We start from the raw sequence: 27,616 nt of genomic DNA, 5'->3' as shown, positions 1-27,616 counted from the left end.
AGTCTGCATACATCACTATGTACGAGTTCCAACAAGTCTACTGCTCTCTCAGGAAATCCTGTGAAAGGCGTCTTGGTCATCTTACCTAGCAAGCAAGCCTCACATGTCTCATCTGATTCAAAATCAAACGAAGTTAGAAGTCCATCAGAATGGAGCTTCTTCATGTGCTTTTCAGTTATATGACCCAAACGATAATGCCACAAGTAGGTAGGACTCAAATCATTAGGCCAAGGCCTTTTAGCACTTACGTTACACACAGGTGAACCATCAAGATTTAAAACAAATAATCCATTCACAATGGGTGCAAAAGCCATAAACATATCATTCTTAGAGATCACACAACCATTGTTTTCACTCGCAAATGAATAACCATCCTTCATCAAGCATGAAGGAGACAAAATGTTTCGACTTAAACTAGGAACGAAATAACAATTATTCAACTCCATAATAAATCCTGACGGGAGGTGGAGTTGCATCGTCCCGACGGTCAACGCAGCAACTCTTGCATTATTGCCCACGCGGAAATCAACTTCTCCTCTTTCCACGCTTCTACTTCTTATCATTCCCTGCATCGAATTGCAAATATGAGCAACCGATCCGGTATCAAATACCCAAGAATTAATAATTGTCTCAGCGAGAAAAATGTTGTCTATAACATTAACAACAAGCGTACCTGAGGTAGAAGTACTCTTACTTTCGCCATTCTTCAAGGAAGCTAGGTACTGCTTGCAGTTTCTCTTCCAGTGATCAAGTTCATAACAGTAAAAGTACTCTTTGTCTGGAGCAGGTCCAGGTCCAGCTTTAACCTTGGGCGTTGGGTTTGGCTTGGACGTTCCAGGCTTGCCCTTCTTCTTCCAAGAATTGCCCTTCTTCTTAAAGCTTGGCTTGTTCTGTATAGCCATCACATGGCTGGTACTAGCGCTTTTCTTAATGTCTACCTCTGTTGTCTTGAGCATACCACACAGTTCATTCAGACCCTTCTCCATCCCATGCATATGGTAGTTCGAGATGAAGTTCCCATAGGTAGGCGGAAGAGATGAAAGAATGAAGTCAGTGGCCAACTCTTTTCCCATTGGGAAGCCCAGCTTCTCCAATCGCTGAGTGTAACCAACCATCTTGATTACATGTGGTCCTACTGCTGCGCCTTCTGCTAGCTTGCACTACAGAAAGGCGTTGGACACATTGAACCTTTCAAACCTAGCCTGTGTCTGGAACATGTCTTTGAGCACCACGATCATATCGTGTGCCTCATGATTTGTTTCGAACTGCATCTGCAGCTCGGGTTCCATGCAAGCAAGCATAAGGTAGCTTACCTCAAGATTAGCATCAAATGCCTTCTTGTAAGCAGCCTTAACGGCAGCAGATGCATCATCAGCAGGTACTGGTGGTAGTGGGGTGTCTAGAACATCTTCCTTTTTATCGGCCCTGAGAACAATTCTCAGGTTACGGATCCAATCCGAGTAGTTTGTTCCATTCAACTTGTCCTTCTCAAGGACCAAACGCAAAGCAAACGATGTGGTGGTGTTGCTAGGTGTCATTTAATCTACAAAAAAGTTAATACAAAATACACTAAGACAAACGTATCCATGATAGAGCAAATCACATTAAGCTATTTTAACAGAATCTACTCCCACTAAAATCAATATCCCTCTATTGAGACTTAGTGATTCAGGATCCACAACTAACAAGTCTACTAGTGAGCTTTAGCATCACCGCTAGCAAACAAGGTAGATTTGTAAGCAACTTTTGCTAATCATATCACATATGACTCCTGTTGTTGGGTGACATCTCTATGTCTCGGCACCCAACCTTTATGCCCCAAGGTCCTTAACCGTTAAGATAACCTTGTTAAGCAAACCAACCCTTATGCGCGTAAGTGTCCGACACAAACCCGTCTAGTCAAGGAAAACTAGTGGTACCCTAATTTCATAGACCCACCACTAATTGTACAAGACATGGGATGGTGCAAGTTTTAGTTGGGAGGGCATACTAACTTAAACTTTGTGAGGGATCATTCTACTTCTAACATCATAGCATGCAGAAAGTAAAACATAAACAGAATAGCATTCACACAGTTGTGACACAGTATGACCCGTTTTTCTTATGGTGATCTCCATCTCCATAGAATCTGTTCACCATGGTGATCTCCATCTCCATGTTCCATGTGCGCCATCCTCCTGGTGATGAGTCCTCCAAGAACTAGAACATGCTATTACGCCTAATAGCTAGTAAAGAAGCTAGTAATGAAGATTACATAGTTGCTTGGATCATCACAGATTGGTACGCAGACCATTAAATACATTAAGGTGACAACACATGTGGCTCCTGCCGTGTTTCCATACGCGTGACACGCAGGTCACGAATGAGTTACACACATGCATCACATACACAAAGGGGCCATACTGATCACAAGATATATACATACATCCTGCAAAATAGAGTTAGGCGTTCTAACGTTCCAAACTTCGGATGCCTGAAACTCCATCTTCCAAGCTGAATTTGGGAAATCTAATTTTGCCAAAAACGGCAAAGCCATTGAATTTTATGTGTAACTTTTTCTGTAGATCAATTTTCATATAAAATTCGCCCCAATCCGAGATCGTACCAAAAAGTTACGGCTGATTTACCGAAGCATATGCATACGGCAAAAATCCTGACCCCGGTAGTAGATCCCATCTACTTTTGCACATCTAATGCGCCTGGCGTATAACCCTGGATTTCAATTCGACCAATCATATTGATCTTCGCTCACTGCACTGGATTTACGTGTATCACTTAACTCTGATGGCGGAAACCGACCGGTAGGAGTATGTCGTTACACTACCATTGCAGCAAGAGTACGAAACCAGGACATAGATCAAACTGAAAACTCGCATATCTCCATTTTCACACATCCGGAATCCAAAACTAAACAGCTACGGCTCTGATACCACTGTTGGGTTACGAGGTAGGCTACACTAGCGCAAATCAATATTTCTACCGCGTAAAACTAGGAAGAACTGCCGTATAAGGATCACGGGATTACCACTCGACGCACTACTGGTGCGGAAGATGTAGATTTGCGTCGATGTAGTGAAGATGATCAACGTAGTCGTACGTAGTCGATCAACGTAGTCGTACGTAGTCGATCACGTCAACATCAAGCAGCTCCTCAGCAGCTCGTCCGCGTGCAGCAAGATCGCCCTCGTGCCGTGGCTCGTCGTCGGCTCGTCGTGGCTCGTCGTGGCTCGTCGGCGGCTCGTCGTGGCTCGTCGGCGGCTCGTCCAAGTGCTGCAGGCGCAACACCTCCAAGGTATCCACACGTGCAGGGAGGAAGCGTCGCAAGCCGGACTGCTAGATCCGCGAGTTGCAACAGGCGAGGGCGTGGGAGGCACGGCAGATGTGTTTCGCCAAAAGGTGTAAACCCTAGGGCGCCCCCACCCCCTCTATTTATAGAGGTTCCTAACGGGCCTCTGGGTCCGAGGCCCATCAGTACTTCTAAACCTAATCCAACTCGGATCAGATCCGAATTGGGCTTCCAGCCCCTTAAGTGTGTGACCCTATGGGTTCGGATACGTATAGACATGGCCTAAGTACTCCTACTCGGCCCAATAGTCGGAAGCGGCCTCTAGCAAGACGTGCCAACTCCTATACGCACACGAAGATCATACCAGACGAACCATCACAACATAATATACATGCTATTCCCTTTGCCTCATGATATTTGGTCTAGCTTCAAGCCGACCGCTCTTTCTCGATCCTGTTATTCGGAATCCCTTTGTGGGTTAACTCTTAACCGTACGTAGCATGGCCATGCATTTTCGGATCCGATCACTCGAGGGGCCTAGAGATATCACTCTCAATCAGAGAGGGGCAAATCCCATCTTGATTGACCATGTCTCATAGCATGCTTCTTGACAAACCCGAAAGCTACCTTTATAACTACCTTGTTACGGCGTAGCGTTTGATAGCCCCTAAGTAGGTCGATCCACATCTAGAATACATGCGACAATCTCAGGTCTAAGGACAAAGTGTATATGTTGTTTAAAGAGATAACTTCTTCTCGTGTTGGGTCAGTCCTAGCACATGTCTCCACATGTGTCCACATTATTAGTTCAACATCTCCATGTCCATGACTTGTGAAACATAGTCATCAACTAATACATGTGCTAGTCTAATATTCATGTGTGTCCTCACATGAACTCCGACTAGGGACAACTTTAGAATAACCATACAAGTAAAGAGTTTCACATACAATTCACATAATTGCAAATCAATTCAAGTAGCCTTTAATGGATATTCAATGAACACAATATACAAATCATGGATACAAATGGAATATCATCATCTCTATGATTTCCTCTAGGGCATACCTCCAACACGCACATGGTTGTGCAAGGGATGCTCCAGGGTTCCCGCAGGGAGAAACAACATGACACCCCTACTGGGGCTAGCACATCAATAGTAGAATTGTTCATGAACTCAAAATCCTCATGAGTAGGGGAGATGTGTCTTCGGAGAAGGGAAAGGAGAACTCCTCAAAGATGACATGTCTCGAGATGATGATGCGGTTAGATCGCTAGTCAAGACAACGATATCCCTTATGGTGTGGAGAATAACCAAGGAAGACCAAAGACATGAAGGTGCTCATAGGATTGGGAAGTCTAGAAAAGAGCATAATGGGGCATAGACAAGCCAAGTGTCTTGGTGGGCACAATGTTCAGGAGGTACGTTGCTGTGCTAAGATCCTCAACCCAATAGGAGGGGGGATGCTGGCCTAGACCAGGGATCGGACAAAATTGTTAGTGCGAATAATATGCTTGGCTTTACCATTCCGAGGCGAGGTGTAAGGGCAAGACATGAGAAGATGAATGCTGTGGCAAAGGAAGAATGCACGGGCGCGGAAGTTATCAAACTCATGGACATTGTTGCATTGTACTCCCTTGATCGTTATGCCAAGTTGTGTATACACATAAGAAAAAAAAGTTAGCTAGAGTGGCAATGGTGTCAGACTTGAGGCGCACAAGAATATCCAAAGATAGTGCGAGCAATCATCAAGAATAACTAGAGACACTAATAATAGGCGATGTCCAAAGGTCATATAGAGACACTAATAATAGGCGATGTCCAAAGGTCATAATGTATTAACTGAAAATTATGACTAGTTCGCGATGACGAAGTATGAAAGGGAGACGAGTATGACGCGCAAACTGACAAGCATGAGAAAGAGAGTCGCTAGGACTTTTATTACACGAAACCACTAATGATTGTGCTAGCCTAGACAAAGGTTCATGACTAGTAGGCGCCGGAGTGCCGGACAGTGGCCCCTACCCCTACCCTTGGATCGCAGCCCACTGTCCCTAGCAACCTGCCAGGAAAGCCTGGGGCTGCTGGACTGGGCCAGTAAGACGCATGCGAGCGGATAGGCCCTTTGCTCCAGGCCACACGTGGATGGACCCGGACCAAGGGTTCTGATAGTGGGCCAGGAGGGGCTGGGAGCCTGGCCCGTCTCCAAAGGTTGGCCTACGCCGCATGCAACGGAGCTGGAGCTATCGGTGTTGCTGTCGCTGCCCTGAGCCTTGCCACCGGTGCACTTGCCACGCTTGCCGCCCCTGGAGCTAGTGGTAGGCTGTTGCGGCTGCTTGGGTTGTTGCAGCGTGGATGAAGAAGATGGCGACTTACCACCACCTGAACCGGAGAGGGTTGTTGCAGCCGGAAGAGAGGGTTGTTGCGACTTGCTTGGGTCGATAGCGAGCTGCACTGCACAAGTAAAGGTGCCGTGCTCCAGCACAACGTTGGCGAGGTCAGCAGTGATGGCGCTAATGAGCCACATCTTGACGACACAGTCCATGCGCTTGAGTCGGGGGTGGCCGCATCGGTGAGGACGTGATCCTTAAGGGAGTACTTCCCAAGGATGAGGAGGAAGGCCTCACGCTAGCAGGGTAGAAGGAAGATGACACGTCGAGGATGAGCTCGTGGATATTCTACACCGCAATAGCTTGCACATGTAGATTTATGACAGCAACGGCTTCACGGATTAGCAGGGCGTCGAGGACGTTGGGCTGCTGAGGGACGGAGACCTGTGACGCATTACTGTCCTCGGCATCAGGGACGTGATCATCATCTTCAGGTGGAGTGGCGGCAGCGCGCTTGCACAAGCTGTACAAACACCCATAAGCCGCGTCCTGCTCCTTGGCCGCGGTTGCGACCTTCTGTTCGACCGCAAGGGTGGCGTTGTGGGCCTCCTTAGCCACGTGGAAATGAGCCTCCTTGGCCTCGCGATCGTCGGTGGCGTGCTTCAATGGGGCTAGTCGGCAACACGCTGCGCGTTAGCAGCAGCGAAAGGGGAAGATTCGACAGGCGGCGAGGACTCATCGACCATGGTGTAGCGTAGGGAAGGTGCGCATAGGGAGGAGCAACGCCAGGATCAACGCGCTAGACAACGGAAGGTGGTTAATCCGATGGAAACCAGATACGTGATACCACGAAAGCAATGGAAATTGCGTGAAAATAATAGGTTGATTGATTGTGCGCGAGAGCGTAGGATGCGTGTAATTACTCCCATCATCAGTATACCACCGTGCGTATATCTACATACTTATTTATCACTTTGAGTATGTTCACACACTAATTCTAGAATACTCCAAAGCAAAATATATATGAAAAATTTCAAAAGCACCCCTAGTTTTTAAATATATTTTGATTATACCTAGTTTTTAAATATATTTTGATTATACCTTGTTATTAGTATATAAAAAATTGTACATTGACACTATGTATGATCACATACTCAATGTATAAACCACCACCGATGGTCTACTATCATCACATACTAATATGTATGTACTTTTCGTTGGGTGAGATTCATCCTATATACGCATGTAGAAGTAGCTACACACGTGTATGTGAGGAGATTTTGAGGTGTATAGAAATAGAACCAAAACAAGATCTCATATCTCTAACCAACCATATCTAGGGCCGGGCCGGGCACATGACCCAAGCACGCAAGACACGTACACTGTCTAACATAGACCATCCAAACAGATGTAATTGCACCAATGCAACTTAAAATCAAATGAAATGTTCTTATTTCAAATTAACATTCAGCACACTACAATAATGAGCACACCAAGTTTTGCAAAATTATCTCAAGTTTCTTCGTAACTATCAGAGATAATTCTTCAACCTTTTGTCTTTTTTTTTTGGGAAAATCATTGGATAACTTTTCCACACGATTAGTGCAATAAACACGGTAGACAATTTTAATAGAGCTGGCAGCATGCATGTGAACTAACCCAGTAACTCAAAATGAAAACCTCCAACCAGACCTTATGAATCGCAATTTGGAACCACATCCAACAGAATGTACACATAAAAGGCACTGCAATCTACATCCATTTGACTAATATTAGGTGTAAATACAGAGTTGCATCAACTAATCCAAACTCTTAGTATTAGACTATCAAGATACACATCAACCATGGATATTTCAAATTTGCGGCTACAACTCCATGGATAGTATTGAAGCACCGAAAAATGCCTGCATTCATAATGAGATGTATATATGAGCAGCAAAATCAAGAGAAACATATTGAACAATGATCAACGCGAATTTCGCAGGCATATAGAACAGAAAATCAGAAAATCTTGGCATACCTGGGTAAATGAACTAAGATCTGAAGATCATGCAAATATATCTGAAGACATTTTGTGTTGCTAGATCATGGCATGGATTCTTTCTTCACAATTTCTAATGCATTTTGGTAGCTTGAGATAACTTTCACAATCAAACTCTGATGTATAAATTTTCCAAACAAATACAACTGTCAACCATATATACATGTTAGCAAAAATAAACGGATAACTACAAGGCCTATTTGCATGATCTTGTTCTATGAAACGTGAAAGCAGAAGGGTGAGGACTATCAAACTAGCTTCCTTGTGATATTCAAAGGAAAGAATGTTAGTCTACTAGTACAGTACTTGGAGAATATTTGAGAAATCACTTCCTTTAAAGGACAGGAGGCCCTAGTCAGGTTTTGTGTATTCAAGCAGCATATGTGGTGATCTGTATATGTTTACCAATGTCCAATATAGGACTTCTTCCACTTCTAACTCGCCTTCAGCTCTTGCTGCATAAATGCCTTCACAGATGTCGAGTAGCCTACAAAAGGCAGGTATATCATTCTTAATCCTAGAAAAACAAACATTGGCCATAAAATACATTCCAAAAATGTGTCAGTATGTTTGTACTGTGACCATTTGAATTTTGTTTTGCAGCCTGTTCAATTTGTTTGGTAGAACGCGAAAAAGATTGGCTTTCAACTTTATCATTTCCGCAGCATAAATTTGCACATCAGTAACGCAGAAAATTAGGGCTTCAGAGATGTGCATATGCCTGAACTTTTGAATTAGGACATAGTTTTGGCCTTTTGGGGCAAAGTTATCTCACGTCACCCCTAGAATCTAACATATGCTGCTATAAGGTGTGAACAGATGCCATCTGCAGTCACATCTGTGGTTCTGGGTGAACTGATTCAGTCAAGGGGAGGGTGTGGTGCAGCAATACATGGCAGCACCAAAGACTAGTGACAACAGAGACGGCTGGAATAACAGGACACCTTTTAACACATGGATGTTATGGTGACAGCTTGCCATTGTGGACGGTGCCAAGATTTTCCTCCACTACTGTGCACTCCTGGCAGCCACCATCATGCTCTCTGTGCAATTGATCTCTCACAATGATGATTACAAGCACAAGCAACTTATTAGAACACTGTTGCATCGTGCCAGCAGTTGAAACAACAATGTGAAAACTTAGCATCTGATGCAAGTTGATTTGGTGAGAGGAGCTTGGAAGTATGAAACTTCCTCTTATTATTGTGGTTGTCTAGGGCCTATTTCGATCGCAAGAATAGAAAAAACACAAGATTTTGCAGAATGCAATTGGGTAATGAAGGATAGAGAAATCAAATGATCATTTGCAGAACTGGATCAGTTAAACTTTTATCCATGAGGTTGGACCTCATCTAGAAATACTCCAAAATTCCTATACAACAAGCTAGTCCAAGATGAATTTCATAAGATTGTGATTCCAATCCTTTGTTCCAAATGGCTTGATAGGAAACTTTCCTATGGGAAATGAATCCTTCAAAATTTCTACATTCCCGAAAGGAGGCTTTAGTGTTCCCATTTAAGAGATAAAAAATGAGGCTCTAGTGTTCCCAAATCAAAAGAATGGAAGAGGAACTGGATGAGGATAAAGAAAGAAGTAGGGGAGGTCGTACATTTTTTAGATGTTGACCCCCAACATTAGCATGTTATGGAGGAATTTTGGAATCAGTTGGATAAACCAATTAAGGAAAAAATTGATGGTAGAATTAGAGATAGATTCTTTCCCAAAAACATGAGACCAAATGTTACACAGATACTTGTTCAAATTTTGACCTTTTTCCACTGTTGTTTACTTATAAAGCTCTCTCTATACCCACAAAATAAAGTAGAACATTCTCACACATCTGAAATACCTGTCACAAGATGGAAGATTCTCATATGGTATTCTCATTCTCAAGTCTGAGCACTGCAGCCTAATAAATCTTGCAACAGCTAAAACAAAAGTAATGTATAAACTCCATATGCTAAATTTGCTGAGTGTTTCACCAATAATGCCCTCTGAAGAGAAAAAAATATACGTAAATTGTTAGGAGGACGATGATAGCAGATAAAGTTTGTTCTGATAGAATTACAACTAAACTATTTAGCATACATTTGAGTTCATATGATAATGGAAATCAATTAAAAATAACAAACTAAACTAAAAAAATGAAATATACAGAAATCTAAGTTAAATCTCTGCCAACAATGAAAACCGTTGGATCACCTTTTGTGTGGGTTTGTCATCATACCTAAATCAAATAAGCCCAAATTTACGAACTCATTGTAAATATGAAAGTCGAGATGTGCTGCTAATTTTTTTTCAAAGTTACACCACATCATACAAATGTCATGCATTGAAAGCGCAAGAAAACAAAAGCAACTGTCAGTATATCAGACACAAGTTTGAGGCAATGCCAGAGACGAGTAGCATTACTAGATATTTGTGTTTGTTAAATGATCAATAATTCAAACAATGCTAACTTATAAATCATTTTTATCAGCTATTATTGGCCATGCTAGAGTTGGCAGGGAACTCATCAAATTTGAGATCAAGGATAGATACGTACGAGGTGTCTCCTCAGACACAACTATGGCCATGGGACCATTCAACCCTTGACAGCCTGCCAAATCTGAGGGGTTTGTATAGAATGACCACCAAGAAGTACCATTATTCAATAGCAGTTCACCACTTACTGAATCTATCTGCAGTTATGGACATAACATAACAAAACAATTTAGCTTTTGTTAAGGAAAGCTAACAAAAAATGTAAGTCCAGAATTTTGCTGCATACCGCTGCTTCTAGTCGTCGAACTTCACCTGATCCAGTAACCCGAAAGTACCTAGGGTAAGCATCAATTATGCTGAAGCTGTTTGTAGTTCCATTAAGCACTTGTTTAACATCATCTACACTCGGGCAGTGTTCAATAGGGGATTCATATCGCACTAATTCCTTCCCTTTTGGTCGAGCTCTGAGAAAATCCCAATTTAAAATAAGTTCCATCTTTTCAAAAAGTGTTTCTCTCCCAAGGGATTGGATAAATCTGCTTTGGACTGGAGGAGGTATCAACCACATTGTTGATGCATCAGGTTGACAGCAAATCAGCTGAATGTCATCGACATTATATGCCCCTAGGTAACCTAGAGGATCAACATCACCGTAGGCCTTCAAGTACTTCCAGGGTATTTTTTCACAAGCGGTGGTCTTAAACAAGGTTAATCTTCCACCAAGTGCCTTTATATCAATCTTAATACTTACATCAATAACAGGGTTGGCAATATTTGTAGGATTACCGCTACTGTAAATCTGAAATTTTGGAAGACAAAGAAGCATCCTCAAACATTGCAAGAGCTTATACAGGTTAGACTGGGTATACAAGAACAAAATTTGAATTCAGGGAAGTCAATGGTAACCATTTGACCAAGGGAAAAGGGGAACAACATAAATGCTTGAAATCGTTAGCTTTCGCTATTAGCAAAGTAAGTATGCACAATTGAATCATATGGTAGAGAAAGGCTGTTACAGAGGTATATCTTGTTTTCTCTACTCAATGGAAAGTATATTTGAGGAACAAAATGAGGGACATTGCTCTATGGTTTGTTAAAACCATAAAAATAAAGATACAGATGCAACAAGTATCCAGTTAAACAACTAGTGTTTGTGTTGTCATGGAAAAGGAAATGCGACTGTAAATAAAAGGAAATGTGACTGTAAATGAATAAAAAAATACAAATAAATGTAACTATTGTGGAAGATTGTTGTATGCACATACCAACATAGGAGCCCAAATAACACAAATAAGTACAAAGAATAAGCATATCCCACTACAGAACTTTGTCAGTTTTGTTTGCTTTTCTCCTTGTCGATGATTTGCTCTATTCAAAATTGCATCGCATTTCACAAGAAACAAGCTTGCATATATGTCCTCCAACTGTTCAGATGAATAAAAGTATCATATTGCAACATTTTATGTAGCAATGAAAACAATACTGTAAAGGACAAATAAATAAATTGTTGGAAATGGGGTTTCCAGAAAAGGAGAGAAGAGAAAGAGAAGCTAGGGGGTCCTTTGGGTCCTTTACCCATCTCATGACCCCTTTGGGTCCTTTATAATAAGATAGTAATAAAGTTTGTTCAGCTATTTGTAATTCGTGATTTAATCATGAAACATGCTACGTTTAATGTCAGATTGCTAAAACAAAAAGGTGGGAAAGGAACCATTTGCATGGGAAATGCTTCAAGAAGTTATGTAACTGTGCATCATTCACAACATACTAAGACACATATAGTGGTTCAACATACTTTAAGGTTTGTTTCAGGGCCTATATCCCAAAAAAAAAGTGATGATTAACCATGTAACCACAAAAGAATATCGACAATCAATACATACCTTTAGCCAATCATACATGGTTAATGATGTGGTTGTGCAAGACCAATCAAGCACACACCGCAATTCATACAAGAATGGTAAAGCTCGATACAGCCGGAAGCCCAAGTAATTCACTTGTGTTACTTTGCTAGTCAAGAATTGTCTATATAAGTTGCTCTTGTTTGGAATGCCATATCTGATCTGTAATGCCTGCAGTGCTAGGGAAATTGATTTTGTAAGGTAGATAGCACGTAGTACAAGTCCTCCAACATCCCTGTGAGCTAACTCCATTCCCCAAGCATATTCAGTGACTGAATATGTGAAAAGCACAAGGTTAAAAAGATAGAAAACAACTTTCCCGGTGGCAAAGGACCATAGATATATAATGCGGTCAACCACTATTAAGAAAAAGAGAACCTGCAAGAAAGGTAGTACAGTTACTAAGGGAGGCAAGAGCTCATAAGATGAAACTTAAACAGTAAATTACTAAATTAGCTTGTAAGTACAAATAACAGTGTTAATGGGAAGGTGCGCTCACCATTAAGATGAATACAAATTCTTTCGGGAACTGATCCTCCAGCTGGTAAACTTCCAAAAACTCACTCTTATTTTTTAGGACAGATTGATAGAACATCGCAACAAGGAAGAAAACTGCCAGGTCAGCACCAAAATAATATGCGTAAAGATCGATCTCTCTTTTACCCCCACCTATCACTGAGACAATTGGGTAAGGAAAATTTATTTCATCAAAAAGTCCAGCTTTCTGTGACTCATGAATCTCCCTTTCTACATCAGCTGCTGGAGTGAGTGATTTGTACCATCCTGCTGGTTGGCATTCTAAAGGAGCAGCGTAAACAACTTCTAGTACAGCAAGAGCCATATTAGAATTTTCTTTGCTTTTCTCAATACTTTGAATCCGGACTTTGCTACAACAGTGGCAAGAGGCAGGCAAGTTAGCCTGGCATCTTTCTTCATGTGCAATAGCAAGCACCCTATTTATGGCTGACTCTATCCTCTCTGGCTGGATTCCATCTTCTGGCCAATGGTTTACCTCCATTGTAACTTGCACAAAATATGGTGGCGATTCTGCTCCATGTGTTAATGACATCCAATATCTAGATAAGCCTCTAATGATCATCCTTAAGAGATTCATTATGGGCAAGTGCAAACTTTTTAGCCTCTCTCTCCAACTGTAAGGGATACAGCGTTTCTCTTCAATGTTGTTTCTTGTGCTGAGAAAACTGAATTCTGTTACCGGAACCCATTCACCATCTTTGGCAGTAATAGAGCTCTGCAAGAGAGTGGATATATAGACTAAAAAGAGAGGCAATATGCTGACAACAAACGATGCCTTTATTTTATCGACAGGGAAACCTAATCTCTGGAGAAGTGATAAATGTATATTCAAACCACAGTGCTGAATGATAATCTGATATATGTACTGTGACAGAATGTTGAGCTCAGTGTATATCAGAATGATGACCCAAAACAAGTAACTTGGGCCATAGTTCACACAAAGAGCATATAAGAAAAGTGCCCCAAGGTACACCATGGATAGCAAACTAAAATTCCACAAAAAAACCAGAACAAAACAGCAATAGCAAACATAATCATAATTACTTCGCATCTGATACCATATATACCGAAAGATCACACCAATTGGCATGCTTGATTTCACTTTAGTCCCTGAGGTGTCTGAAACTGAATGTGTTCTCGGCAGCTGCCCATCTTGTGTTTCTGTCTGACTTTCAACAACATCATAAATGTCACCTTCTGCAGGATGCTCATTGGAGTGTGGTTCATCTGGATCAATGTTCAAGAAGCTAACAATATTTGTGACTGCCTGGTTTCCAAATGACTGAACTTGGGAGACACCATCACCAATCAATTGTACAGCTGATTTTAGTGGGTTTTCCTTAGGTTGTCCCCTTGCCTTCTCCCATTTGGATAAATTATAATTAACTTTTTCATCACTCTCCTCAAACTCAGTGATCTCAGGTGTCGAACCCAGGGAATTTCTAATATTATCAGTGAGCACAAATTCGTCACTTCTCCCCCTGATTGGTGATCTCATAGTATCAGATGAGTGCTGGAACATCAAATCTCTCATGTTCTTCTGTGTATCTGCTATAGAAAATTCAAAGGACTCTGCTGACTCTGTGCTTCCAATCTTATCTTGCTTTGTTGGTGATCCAGTCTCATTATCTTCATGTAGGGTATCAGTATCGCTATACAGCTTAGTATTCCTCCTCCGCCTCAGGCCCTCATTGTGTGATGTATCATTTATTGGCGTGAAAGAGTTCATTCTGTTAAGCTGACTTTGTAAATTGTACATCTCAGACTTCATCCTCTCCACTTGCATGTTCCGCTGACGTTTATGCTCCTCAGACCTGCGAAGATGCTGCAGCTGCTCGGTTTTCTTTAAAGCTTTTTTTTCCTGCTCGCGGACCATAGCACCAATTTGCTCTGCTTCAAGGTATCTTGACACATAATCAAACTCACCAGAGCTAAAGATGTAGGATTGAACAGACACCAATAGGAAGATCACTATTTCAACAAAAGCTGACCGTGATGTTATCTTAAAACCGTAGTCATACTTGTAGAATCCAATTATTTCATACAGGTAGTCAATTTGATCACACATGCCAGAACTAAACTGCCCAACATAAGGAGATTGATAGGCAAGTGACAAAACAATGAGAGCAAAATTATACATCCTTAAATACTTGAAAATCTTATTCTTCTTCTTCAATATTTCAAGTCTCATTCTAAAGAAAACCAGAGCAAATCCAAGGTAGCCAAGGTGCAGAACATCATACTCTAGTGTACCGGTGATAGCGATTAATGCCAAAACTATGTCTAATAAATGGCAATAAGCATAAAGCCGTACATAGTCAAGAAATGTCCAAAAGCTTTTTGTTTCCAATGAGAGGTCCCTCCAAACTACTGCATTTTTCCTTTGGGACATCATCTGGCGATATGTATCTGAGTCTGAGAAGACTGAGAAGCGGTCTGAGCGAAGCTTAAAAGAGGAAAATATAAACACAACGTAGTAGCTAATCAGCATTCGAGGGTCATCGACAGTTATCCCTGCATCATTTAGATGCAGAAATAGTTAGTAAATGTTCTGATTTAAGCGGAACTTTAATATAACATCTAATAGCATTTAGTTACAGCAAAGAAAGGCCCAATGACATACCGAGCCAGCATTTTGAGCAGTAGTCAAAGAAAATCCTTGAATTCTTCCAGCATTCACGGCAATTGACTTCAATGTCATTGATATCATGAAACCAAGGCATCACATCGTTCCAAAGAGCAAAATATTCGAGTATTAGGACAGAAGCAAACAGAAATACAAAAAGGGGCCACACTTTCTGGATTAGATCTCTGTTCATAAGAATGCAGACTACGAGGCACACAATATAGAAGATCGATACCACATTCAACAATGTAAAGCTTGCCAATAATAACACAATCATGTTAATTTCCAGACCTCGCAGTTTGAAAAGATTTTCTATCCAGAACTTCATGTAACATTTGAATGTTATTTTCTGAGTTTCAAATCTTTCTCTTTTCAGAGAAATAATTCTTTTCTTATCCCAGTTGTGACTTTCTTTTGACAATCCCCAAATCTTTGCAAAGGAGTATCTTTTGTCCACATCTGAACCTTTGATGGCATTATCAACATACTCTGATTTCTGGGAAGTGTTGCCTAGACCCAGAGATGAACTGGAGCTGCTACCTATAAGACCTTGAACTTTAGAAAACAGCGAAGTAAACCTATTTGATGAATGACTTGCTTCATTGCTTCTCACAGGACTATAAGGTGAATTGGATGAGATAAACAGCTGGCAGGGCTCTTCCCATTTACCATTATGTACCAGAGATGTTGGCATCAAATCTAACCAATGGAAAACATTATACTGAATGGTGCAGGCCACAATCACCAAAACTTTTCCCCTAAGCCCATATTCAACACCCCAAAACCCAGAATCATAATATTTCAGACCAAGAAACACAGACAAGCCATAGAAGTGCTGATCAGGACACATTCGTGCAGGTTTGCACACCATTTGAAAAAGATATTCAGATGCAGCAAGTAAACCAGTGTAGACAAGGTAAACCTTTGAAGGAATTCGAGAAACTTTTGGTAACATACAAAACACAATGAGGCCTAACAGGTAAATTAGGCCAGATAAACTGATGGATGATAGGCAAGCATAAAAGACACTAACTGATAATATCTTATCACTGTGCCAAATCAGAAATCTTCTTAGGAACCCCAGAAGTCCAGATTCCGAAGCATCAGATACACCAAAGTTCTTGTCACTATTTTGCCTTCGTTCATAGCTGTAAAGTTGCATTACCACTAGAACAGCCAATGATTGCCAAACATTTTCCAACAAAGAAGCTTCAGGGTCAAATCCCAGATCAGGATATAGTTTAACAAACTTTGAGACTAATTGTGCAAAGATCGGTGAAACACTCAGGCTGTAGGTAAAGATAAAAACCACCGCGGCATATACTTTTAGCGGAAACCACAGTCGCCTTTTTGTCTTTTCCACAAGCTGCCTTCCAATTATCCAAAATAGAAGGAAAAACAGGTAACCAAATGATATATAATTAGGGGTCACCAAGTATAGAGTCAAAAGAATTGTCAGAAAAGCCACATAAGTTCCATATGAACGGTACACTGACAGAAATTTCTGACCAATTTTACTGAGATATGATGCAATTTTTTTCTCTGCAAAAAGAACAGAAAAAGGAAATAGCATGTTATGGATTTTCAAAAATGGCACCTATCTTGTATCCAAATCTGCATGTAATCCGACTTCCCTACTAGAAAGTAAAAAGGCAGACACCCTAGATGCTCTGACATACATCTTGTTTGGATTTGTGCTTGTATGAAAAATTGAGCCCAACAAGCCCACAAGAAAGAAAAACAAAGAAAAGGCACTACAGACACACTCCATAGTAGCTAACAATCAAATTGAACTTTTATTTATTTTCTGAACGAAGAATAGGTAAATGAAGCTGCAACTTAACCATCGTTATATTATATTTGAGAAAAACATAAACATCTTCCAAAATTTTAATAAATGTTTTTCTTAAATGTAGTGCCTCTACTAGGCTAATATGGAGTTTCAGTTATCCAAATAAGAACAAACCTATAGAAAGTGCACTTAAGAAATGCAAATCTTATTAAAAAGATATTATAAAATGGTGAGCAACAGGAAAGTTCTAATGTGACCAAAGTTTTATACGAAAAATACATTAGCCTTTCCAGTCATACTATTACACTACTAAAATCAGCACTGCAGGAAAAAAATTATATTTCTTTCTCGAACGCGCAGGAGAGCTGCGTATCATTCCAAACTCTCGCCATGACGTTCAGGATTAATGGCCGAAGGATAATATTTGAGGAACTTCAATTCTAGGAGAACTATACATGTTACATGCTTTAATTTAGCAATAAAAAGAGTCAAAATGCAAAAAACAATGAGGTTATACCATGTGAATTACGGCGGTCTTCATCATTTCGCGAATTTTGCGAACTATAAACTGATAATAGAACTGACTTGTTCAAACCAGCCTTAAGAATTGTGAATCCAACAGGTGGAGAAGGTGTGTGCCGCAGAACTGCTGATAGTGAAAAGAGCATCTTAAAACCATGACTATGCACAGCGCAGAAGCACACTATTGAGCCTATCCCTACGAAGTCCTTTGTTGTGGCATTATTTGAGAGACCTGCAAGATGTATCAGGGAGCAGATTAGGATAGGAAATTAATCATTCACTTCAAAAGAACAGCATGTCAATTTTTATGCCCATGGTTCACCATGTAACATATAATCACTTCATTAGAAGGAAAAATAACAGACAGATAAAACAATTGGGTCTTCTGTGGCAAGGAGGTTGTGTGTATTTTGGCCGTGGCACTAGTGTGAGTGGGGTGTGCGGAGAGAGGTTTTTCTAGCCTCTTCCGTTTCCTTGTACATTTTGTATGTTTTCTTCTTCTTACACCCCGTTTGGATGTAGATATTGAAGCATAGAATTGGGAATTCGTATTGAGTTCCTCCAATACCTGATGTTTGGATGGATTAGGAATTGGTATTGGAAACGCTCCCCAATGCCAAGCGGTATTCAGCCCCCTGCAGCACCCTTACCCGCAATACCAACCCCGATCCCTCCGTATTTGCTAGAATTGCCTCTCCTCCTCCACCACATCTCTCTGTCTCTCTCTCGCACCTGCCGCTTCCCCTCCGGTGCAAGCCACGCCGCCCCTCCGCCAGCCATGAAGCGACAGCTCCCCTGCACCCCTCTGCCGTGACCCATCTCTGCCTCCCTCCACTGTACCTAGGCGCGACCTGGCAATGGCGCCGCCGCTCTCATCGTCTCCATGGGCGGTGGAATCCACAGATGCAGCGAGCCCCTCGTCCACGACCGCAGTGGTGGCTATTGTCGCGAGTGAGCTTGGAGCCTTCGAGCTTGTGCGGCACGGCCTCCAGGTTCTCCGTTCCACCAGTTCTCGTGCCGCTGGGCACAGATCCGTGCTCTCGTGACGCCGGGCACACATCCTTCCACCCGGAGCATGATGCTCATTCGATTTCATCCTCTTTGTGCCTCACGGCCGTTCCCATTGCTCTACTAGTACTGGTACTGCAGAACCATTCAATCTTGGATTGGCTTCCTCGTGTACTGGTATGCGCTGACCTCCCTGTTCTTTTGTGCAAGAAATTAAGCCCAAATCTTCTCCATGTGATGTATGTTCAATCCCAGTCCTCCAACTCGTAGCCAGTGAACAAGGGTTGGAGTTGTGGAGCTCCGCTTCCATGGAGAGGTGATGGTCAATTTTCAAATCCACGATATGCACATCCAAACATGAATTAGTATTCATCATTTTATTCGATTCCAACTAACAGTTCCATCTGCCTCCAAATAACAGATTTGGTATTGAAACCCATTTCCAATACTAGTCTGCTTTGGTATTGGTACCCAATTCAATTCCAGCATCTCAATATGTACATCCAAACGGAGCCTTAATGAAATGACAAGCAGTTCTCCTGCGTCGTTCGAGGGGGAAAAAAGATAAAACAATTGGAGTGAACAATCCAGAAAAGCCTACTTCTGCCAATGTGTAACCTGGTTACACATGTAAGATCCCAGTGCATTTAAATGATCATTTTGGGTAACCTTATGCACGAGAGCATGATTCTCACCATTGTTGTTTTATCAAGTTTAAACAAGGATTTAAAAACACAATTGTAACTGGCTATCCACAAACTGTATCTTAGATTCTTTCAGATAATCTGGTCGGTTATCACATTTTTATCAATCGATCTCAGATTTATATTTTGAGAAGAGACAATTTATTTGATTAGTATAATTTATCTCCCATGGCGGCAACTGGGCGGGCAGAAGCGGTGTCCAGGGAAGAACAGGCGCAGGGGGAGGGTGGGGGCTGGTACACAGGGACAGCAGGAAGCCGAGGAAAGTCCCATCTGATACCAGATGATAGGCAACAGATACTGGACTTTATTAGATAGCAATGGCGCAGGGGCAGAACACGTTCGCCCTCCCTGGGAGGCTCTGAACAGATGAGTTCTACTTCTGCTTACCCTTCTCTAATGAGGCTCGGCTCATATATATAGTCCGGCCCTGTTACAGATAGAGACCTGATCTTAACAAACTCAAAGTCATCTAATCCTTATCCTAACTAACTCTGCTAACAACCTGATAAGGTCAGGAGCAAGGATTAGGCCCAGCAACAGATGCTGGCGCCTCCTTTTTCCTGCGGCTGTCTACCTTGCCCACAAAAGAGTCCACAACATTCCTACTTTTCAATCTTCATGCCCGACCATGAGGTTCATGTCTCAGGTCTTTACGCCTTTCAGAATCATGGTAAAGTTTGTAGATAAGATGGATAGAAACCCAACATCAGGCGATTTAGTATCATTCCACTATGTCAAGGAGCTTCATTTAGGCCTAGTGCATTTTACATTTTTTTTCCTTCTTTTTCCTTTATAAAGCCATTCTTGGCTGGATATGCATGCCGCAGAGCCTTCGCTCCTTTGGCAGAAACCCATCACATTGCCTGATATGCGGTTTGAGATGCATTGCCTTGCTGTGTGCCTCACCCAAGGACCTAGGTTAACAGCTTTATTGTTTAATAGCACTCAGTAGCCATTTACGGTATAAATGACACACAAAGGTACCTCTACAGAGAAATGGATACAACACAAAATATAAGAGTGCGCACCTAACTGTGAGAGTACCTCCATTGTTAATGAACCACTGCGCTCCAGAGCACTGGACACTAGCTCAAGCTGAAGAATGTATAATATTGAAAAATGAACCTCGCAGAACAATACTAAGATCTGGCGTAGTCTCTTGTCGATTGAATGATTCACCAAAAACACCAGGAAAAAGCACACTGAGACAGAAGTAGATTAGTTAGAAATGGTACAGATCAAGTATATTACCAACAGCAATGAATTAATTTTAGGTTCCACAAAGTGATTAGTAAGATGAAGAACCAACTACAAATATAAAGGTTACAATGCAGAACATTGCACTTTTTGCAGGCCTGACTTGGTAAACACAAATGAGAGGACACATAAAGAATAGAATAATAATGTTAAAGGACATTGAAGACAAATACTTAGAAGAATAGGACCATTTTGCATGCCTAGAGCCTACAGCTTACAAGTTGCACTTAAGGCTTGCGAATCCTGGGATAACAAAAATAAACTATAAGAGCATCTGCTATGGAGACATCACAGTTTGATAGCATAAGTCATGTGTGTGTTGGGTGTAGTTGGTGGTGCATGTGCACCTTATAAATCTATGTAGTAGCTACTTATTCCTAAATTACCCCTGCTACCTACACCCTGCCTTATCTCTATATGTACCCCCCAAACTGCAATCTATGAGTGGTTAATGCGAAAGAGATCATTTGGGCCAATAATTGGTATCAGATCCTAATCTTTCCCTACCAACCCCTCTTCTCTCCCGTGCTCCCCACCTCTCCTGAAACCCTAGCCCAACGGCAGCGCGAGCCCACCCCAACGCAGGCGCACCCTCCCCGGCCAGACCCGGCCGGCGGACACCCTCCCCTACCCTCTCCACGTCTGGATCCAGCGGCACGGCCCCTCTCCCGTGCAGATCAAGCGGCAGCGCGCGTGGATCGAGTAGGGGTGCGGGTTGACCCGGCGGCTCAGGCGGCTCCCTCGACCTTCTTCTTCCTCTCCCCATATGGGGCTCCAGGCGACAACACTAACCTGCGGGCGTGGCGGACGGCACTGACCCGCGAGCGCGGCGGATGGCGGCGGGTGCGCAGGGCGGCGCTGGCGCGACTCCGGCGGCATCCGTCCGCACACATGCCTCCTCCCGTGCTTCCTCTCGCGGCTCGATGACTTCCAACGCGAGGAGGAGGGCAGCGGTGGCGGAGGACGAGGCGGCTGTGGCGCGACGCGCGGAGCGGCGCACGGCGCGCCAGGAGCAGCAGCAAGAGGCGCTGCTGGAGGAGGCAGCGGCGAAGCAGCGCCGGGCGCGGCGTGCTACTGCTGCGCGCGAGGACGTGGAGCGGCAGGAGGAGAGGCGTGCGCTGCGAGGCGTGAGGAGGCCACGGCAGCGGCTGCGTGATGCCAAGGCACGAGAGGTGGCTGCAGCTCAGGCAGCGCGCGCAGCAGCTATGGAGACCGCGGCTACGCGTGCAGCCGAGGCAGCCCGCCTAGCCATGGAGGAGGCACAGGCGGCAGCGGCGGCTGCTACCCAGCGGCGTCCGGAGGCGGACCTGCTGCGGAAGATGGCGGAGGCGACGCGCGAGATGGCGCGGGACGACGCGGAGAAGCTAAAGCGCGCGCCGGCGCCGGTGCCAAGGCGCAGGGTGGTCGTCCCGAGCCGGAGGAGGCGCGGACGGCGGGCGTCCTCGGAGCAGGAGGAGCTCCGTCCACGAGTCCGGCCTCAACTCCAACTATGACTCCAACCTCAACTCTGGGCACCGACCCCCGAAGGTTGTGAAGACCATCATTCGTGAGTCCGTCAGCAACACACAGTGGCTGATGTTAACGAAGACCAACTACATGGAGTGGTCCTCGGTGATGAAGGTGAAGCTCTAGTGCGGGAAATGTGGGACGCGGTCCAGTACGGCGATGTCGACTGCCACGCGGACCTGCGAGCGCTCGAGGCGTTGCTCGTTGCGGTCCCGATGGAGATGGCGGCCGGCCTCTCAGGGAAGAGGACCGCAAGGGCCGCTTCAGAGGCTATCGCTGCGGCCCGAGTCGGCAGCGACCGCGCCCACAAGTCCACTTTGCAGAAGCTTCAGCAGGAGTGGGATCATCTGGCTTTCACGGGCAAGGACGTCGACGACTTCGCCCTCTACCTCTCCATCCTGATGCAACGGCTGGAGCGGTACAGCGACGACAAGATCAACGAGGAGAAAGCCGTTGCAAAGTTCCTGCACGTCATCCTGAAGAAGTACTCGCAGCTCGCCATCTCCATCGAGACACTACTTGATCTCTTAGCGTTGTCGATCAAGGAGCTGACAGGGCGGCTCAAGGCGCTTGACGACCGCTAGGAGCTGATGTCCAGTGGCTCACCCCCGCTAGAGGGAGCGGAAGAAGGGGAAGCCTTCTTCCTCAACAAGCGGCTGCAAGCACGAAGGCGCTGAGGGCGGCGCACGTAGGGCGCCCAGGGCGGTACCGCCGGCACGAGACGACACGTGCTACAACTGTGGTAGGACTAGCCACGGGGCCAAGGAGTGCCGCCAGCCAAGGCGCGGCCAGGCCCACGTCGCGTAGGCTGCAGAGGAGCCGGCTCTGTTCCTAGCTCACGGGAGCATCGAGCTACTTCCACCGGCATCGGCCGCGACGGCTCTCCTCCACCTCGACGAGCCGCACGCACACGTCTTCCTCGACGACGACAAGATCAACAGCTAGTTCCTCGACAGTGGTGCCACGCACCACATGACTGGGCGCCGGGAGTACTTCTCCGACCCGAACGTCGACGTATGCGGCTTCGTCAAGTTCGGCGACTCTCCAGCCGTGGACATCAAGGGCATCGGCTCCGTCATCCTCGTCGCCAAGACTGGCGAGCACCGACTCCTCACCGGAGTCTTCTACATCCTCGCGCTGAGAAACTCGATCATCAGCCTTGGGCAACTGGATGAGTGGCTCGCGCGTAGAGATCGACGGCGGAGTGCTCCGGATCTGGGATCGATGACAGCGCCTACTCGCCAAGGTGGAGAGAGGGAGCAACCGCCTCTACGTCCTCTACGCGGAGGTGGCGCAGCCTCTCTGCCTTGCTGCCCGCCCTGATGACGAGGCTTGGTAGTGGCACGAGCGCTTCGGGCACCTACACTTCGAGACCCTGCGGCAACTCGGCACCAAGGAGATGGTGCAGGGCATGCCATGTGTCGACCACGTCGAGCAACTCTACGACACCTGCGTCATGACGAAGCTGAAGCGACGACCCTTCCCTCGCTAGGCGAGCTTTCGAGCCAACGAGAGGCTCAAGCTCGTGCACGGCGACCTCTGTGGGCCAGTGACACCAGCTACTCCTGGAGGGCAGCGCTACTTTCTTCTACTCGTCGACGACGTCTCCCGGTACATGTGGGTGGTCCTCCTCGACACCAAGGGAGCTACTGCGGACGCCATCAAGCACATTCAAGCTGCTGCGGAGAATGAGTGCAGCCGCAAGCTACGCGTGCGGTGCACTAACAACAGCGGTGAGTTCACGGCGGCAGAGTTCGTGACGTACTGCGCCGACGAGGGGATCCAGCACCACTACTCCGCGCCGTACAACCCGCAGCAGAACGGCATCATTGAGCTGTGCAACCAGACGGTGGTGGCCATGGTCCGGGCCCTCCTCAAGTGGAGGGGGATTCCGGCCATCTTCTGGGGAGAGGCAGTGCTGACGGCCGTCCACATCCTGAACTACTCGCCCACCAAGGCTCTCGACGGTATGACACCATACGAGGCTTGGCATGGGCGCAAGCCGGCGGTCGCCCACCTCCGCGTCTTCGGCTGCCTCGCGTACTCAAGGAGCTGAGCCACATCGGCAAGCTCGACGACAGGAGCACCCCAAGGGTGTTCATTAGCTACACTGAGGGGGTGAAGGCCTACCGCATCCTCGACCCGGAGACACAACGTGTGCGCACGGCGCGCGACGTTGTGTTCGACGAAGGGGAGGTTGGGTGTGGGGCAAGATGGTGGATGATGGCTCGACTCCGACGTACAACGACTTCATTATCGACTATGTCCACTTCAAGGGAGTTGGGGGAGTGGGCAGTTCTTCGCCAAGCGTGCCTACCTCAGTCCCCGGGTCTCCACCGACTCCGGCGAGCTCTTCACCTGCTTACACTCTCCTGCACTGGCAGCTACTTCTCTAGGCACACCCGCACTAGCACCTGCTCACGATGAGGACCGTGTCGACGCGTACCACGACGGCGAGCCTCTGTGGTACCGCACCATGGAGGACATTCTCGGCGACCAGTCGGTGCCGGGACTGGTGCCTCACGACTTGGAGGCGGAGCTGCACCTCGCGTACAATGACGGCGAGCCTTGCTCCTTCACTGAGGCTAAGGGACACGTGGCATGGCGCGTCGCGATGAAGCTGGAGATGGAAGCAGTTGAGAAGAACCGGACCTGCAGCTGGCTGATCTTCCTCCCGGTCACCGCGTGATCACCCTTAAGTGGGCGTACAAGCTGAAGAAGGATGAAGCTGGTGCTATTGTCAAGCACAAGGCTCGCTTGGTGGCACGCGGGTTCGTGCAGCAGGAGGGGGTCAACTTCGATGATGCCTTCGCTCTTCTTGCACGGATGGAGTCTGTGCGTCTCCTCGAGCTGGTAGCCCAGGAGGGTTGGCGCGTCCACCACATGGACGTCAAGTCGGCGTTCCTCAACGGCGACTTGAAGGAGGAGGTCTACATCCACCAACCACCGGGATTCTTCATCCCCAGCAACTTCATCCCCAGCAAGGAGGGCAAGGTGTTGCGCCTGCACAAGGCCCTCTACGGCTTGCGGTAGGCACCGCGAGCTTGGAATGCCAAGCTAGATTCCACCCTGAAGACTATGGGCTTCAAGCAAAGCCCGCACGAGGCGACCATCTACCAGCGGGGCAACGTAGGCAATGGCTTGCTAGTGGGCGTCTACATCGATGATTTGGTGATCATGGGTACCAAGGACGAGGAGGTGGAAGCGTTCAAGGAGGAGATGAAGGCCGCCTTCCAGATGAGCGACTTGGGGCCTCTCTCCTACCTGGGGATCGAGGTGCACCAGGATGACTCCGGCATCACACTCCGACAAACCGCCTACGCCAAGCACATCGTTAAGCTAGTTAGGCTCACCGACTGCAACCCGGCTCTCACTCCGATGGAGGAGAGGCTGAAGCTAAGCCGCGACAGCACAGCTGAGGAGGTGGATGTTACATAGTACCGGCACCTTGTGGGGAGCCTTTGCTACCTCGCCCACACGCGGCCAAACTTGGTGTTCTCCGTTGCCTACGTCAGTTGGTTCATGCAGCGACCGACGACGGAGCACTAGCAGGCCGCCAAGAGGATCCTCCGCTACGTCGCGGGAACTCTCGACTACGGCCTCCACTACCCAAGGTGTTCCGGGGCAGTACACTTCATCAGCTATAGTGACAGCGACCACACTGGCGACATCGACACCAGCAAGAGCACAAGCAGAATGCTCTTCCTTGACAAGTGCCTCGTCAGCTGACAGTCGGTCAAGCATGGCTTTGTCCAGCTATGAGGCCGACTACATCGCTGCTTCTTCCACTTCGACTCAGGCTCTCTAGCTCGCTCAGCTGCTCGGTGATCTCCTTGGCAAGGATGCTGAAGCAGTGGAGCTCAGGGCGGACAGCAAGTCCGATCTAGCTCTGGCGAAGAATCCCGTCTTCCACGAGCGAAGCAAGCACATCAGAGTGAAGTACCACTTCATCCGAGGTTGTCTGGAGGAAGGGAGTGTCAAGGCGAACTACATCCACACCAAGGATCAACTCGCCGACCTCCTCACCAAGTCTCTTGGAAAGGATCAAGTTCCAGGAACTTTGCTCTAAGATTGAGATGGTCCAGCTGCCACTCAAGACACGCAAGACTTAGGGGGAGATTGATAGCATAAGTCGTGTGTGTTGGGTGTAGTTGGTGGTGCATGTGCACCTTATCTATCTATGTAGTAGCTACTTATTCCTAAATTACCCCTGCTACCTACCCTTGCGTTATCTCTATATGTACCCCCCCCCCCCCCCCCCCCCCCCGCGCGCGCAACAAACTGCTATCTATGAGTGGTTAATGTGAAAGATGACATATATGTGGTATGCATGCCTAGTAGCCACTCAGAACAGAACATGAGCTGTTCATAGATAAATAAATCAAGAATCTAACATTTTAAGATGAATTGCATAAATTAGTGCTGGATCAATATTTTTTCACATTTTATAGGACAACATATAAATACTACCATGAATTTAGAAAGGCAACATAGAGAAGGAATGTTTCACCATACTGTAAACAGCATGAATAAATCCCCGTTTCATCACAAGCAGAAAGAGTAATGTTAAAGTTATTGCACGTGAAAGCTTGCGTAGACCCCATGCTAGTGTTGCAACAATCAGAACCATCGTATCTTCCTTCTCTGCAAAGAACAGGCCACAACAAATCAGAACAGAAATCAACGACATCATACGGTAACTTTGCAATATAAAACATAGGGCAGTAAGGGCACTAGAGCTCCTGTGCAATCCCTTTGCAGTAAACTCTCAAAATTCACAAAATTAGAAATGTTATAACATAATGAGACAACTTTCAAACTCGCCTACAAAAATGAAAATAACCCCATAAAAACCTAGCCAAGCTTCAAAGCCAAGACAACATGAATAACTTGTATTATTGGTTTCGAGCAGAACTTGAAGAATCATGAGTTCAATTTGTTTCCTTCGGCAATAATGATGCAATAATGACAGGGTAAGGAATGCAGGACTTCCAAACAGATACTGAAACTTAAAACCAAAAGTATCTGAAATCTATGGAATTTGATGCAGTTTATTCATAGTGCTCAACTATCAGCTATGGCAGGAAGGAAAATCTTGTTCATGACAATATGATAAGACATACCATCAATGAGCTGATCATCACTTGAGGAAGGACCACCCTTAGGATTCACGTAAAGGAAAACAGAATTGTTAACAAGATTACACAGTGCTACAAAGACTCCAAGGCAGAATTGGGCAAGTAAAAATAATCCAGGAATAGAATAGTGCCAAAGCCCAACAGTCTCCCAAACTTTCATATCCTGCAACATTGTTTGATAACTTCTCATAAATATTGATAGATAAAATAACTACTGGTGGACTTGTAGCTAAATGCGGTACCTTTTGAAATCTTTTGTTGAAGAACGTGAATGCCACATTGAAGACATACGTGCTGGCTGCCCAGAGCAGAATGAACACAAGAAGTGACCCATTCAACCGATGCATTTCAAACAAGGAAGGAAAAGCATATAGAATGTATCCAACATATGCTAGGAGACCAAAAGCACAAATACTAGTGAAGTTGAAACTCCAGAAGGAAAGGGCAAGCAGCAGGACCTGCAATAATCGAAGATATTTTT

The 27,616-nt window shown here is 45.3% G+C and overlaps 1 protein-coding gene across 4 annotated transcripts in view; it reads right to left on the bottom strand.

Moving 5' to 3' along the window:
- Positions 1-7,356: 7,356 nt before the first annotated feature.
- Positions 7,357-27,616, bottom strand: part of LOC117856748 (piezo-type mechanosensitive ion channel homolog) — a 35,683-nt gene continuing 15,423 nt past the window's right edge. For 3 of the 4 annotated variants that reach the window (XM_034739131.2, XM_034739130.2, XM_034739132.2), the window contains 14 exons: positions 27,378-27,593; positions 27,121-27,298; positions 26,513-26,641; positions 20,263-20,436; positions 17,515-17,751; positions 15,203-16,747; positions 12,542-15,093; positions 12,025-12,420; positions 11,407-11,565; positions 10,428-10,940; positions 10,203-10,338; positions 9,507-9,651; positions 7,636-8,143; positions 7,357-7,519 (listed from right to left, as the gene is read on the bottom strand). In XM_034739131.2, the coding sequence (XP_034595022.1) occupies positions 8,008-8,143; positions 9,507-9,651; positions 10,203-10,338; positions 10,428-10,940; positions 11,407-11,565; positions 12,025-12,420; positions 12,542-15,093; positions 15,203-16,747; positions 17,515-17,751; positions 20,263-20,436; positions 26,513-26,641; positions 27,121-27,298; positions 27,378-27,593 (6,516 nt within the window). In that variant the 3' untranslated portion in view covers positions 7,357-7,519; positions 7,636-8,007. Of the gene's footprint in view, positions 7,520-7,635; positions 8,144-9,506; positions 9,652-10,202; positions 10,339-10,427; positions 10,941-11,406; positions 11,566-12,024; positions 12,421-12,541; positions 15,094-15,202; positions 16,748-17,514; positions 17,752-20,262; positions 20,437-26,507; positions 26,642-27,120; positions 27,299-27,377; positions 27,594-27,616 lie in introns of those variants that run through there. The other variant, XM_034739133.2, reaches the window with a different exon arrangement.

This window comes from Setaria viridis, chromosome 5 (genome assembly GCF_005286985.2).
Source record: "Setaria viridis chromosome 5, Setaria_viridis_v4.0, whole genome shotgun sequence".
Classification (NCBI taxonomy): Eukaryota; Viridiplantae; Streptophyta; class Magnoliopsida; order Poales; family Poaceae; genus Setaria; species Setaria viridis.
Note: the sequence above shows the minus strand (reverse complement) of the source record. Positions and strands in the feature narration are given on the sequence as shown.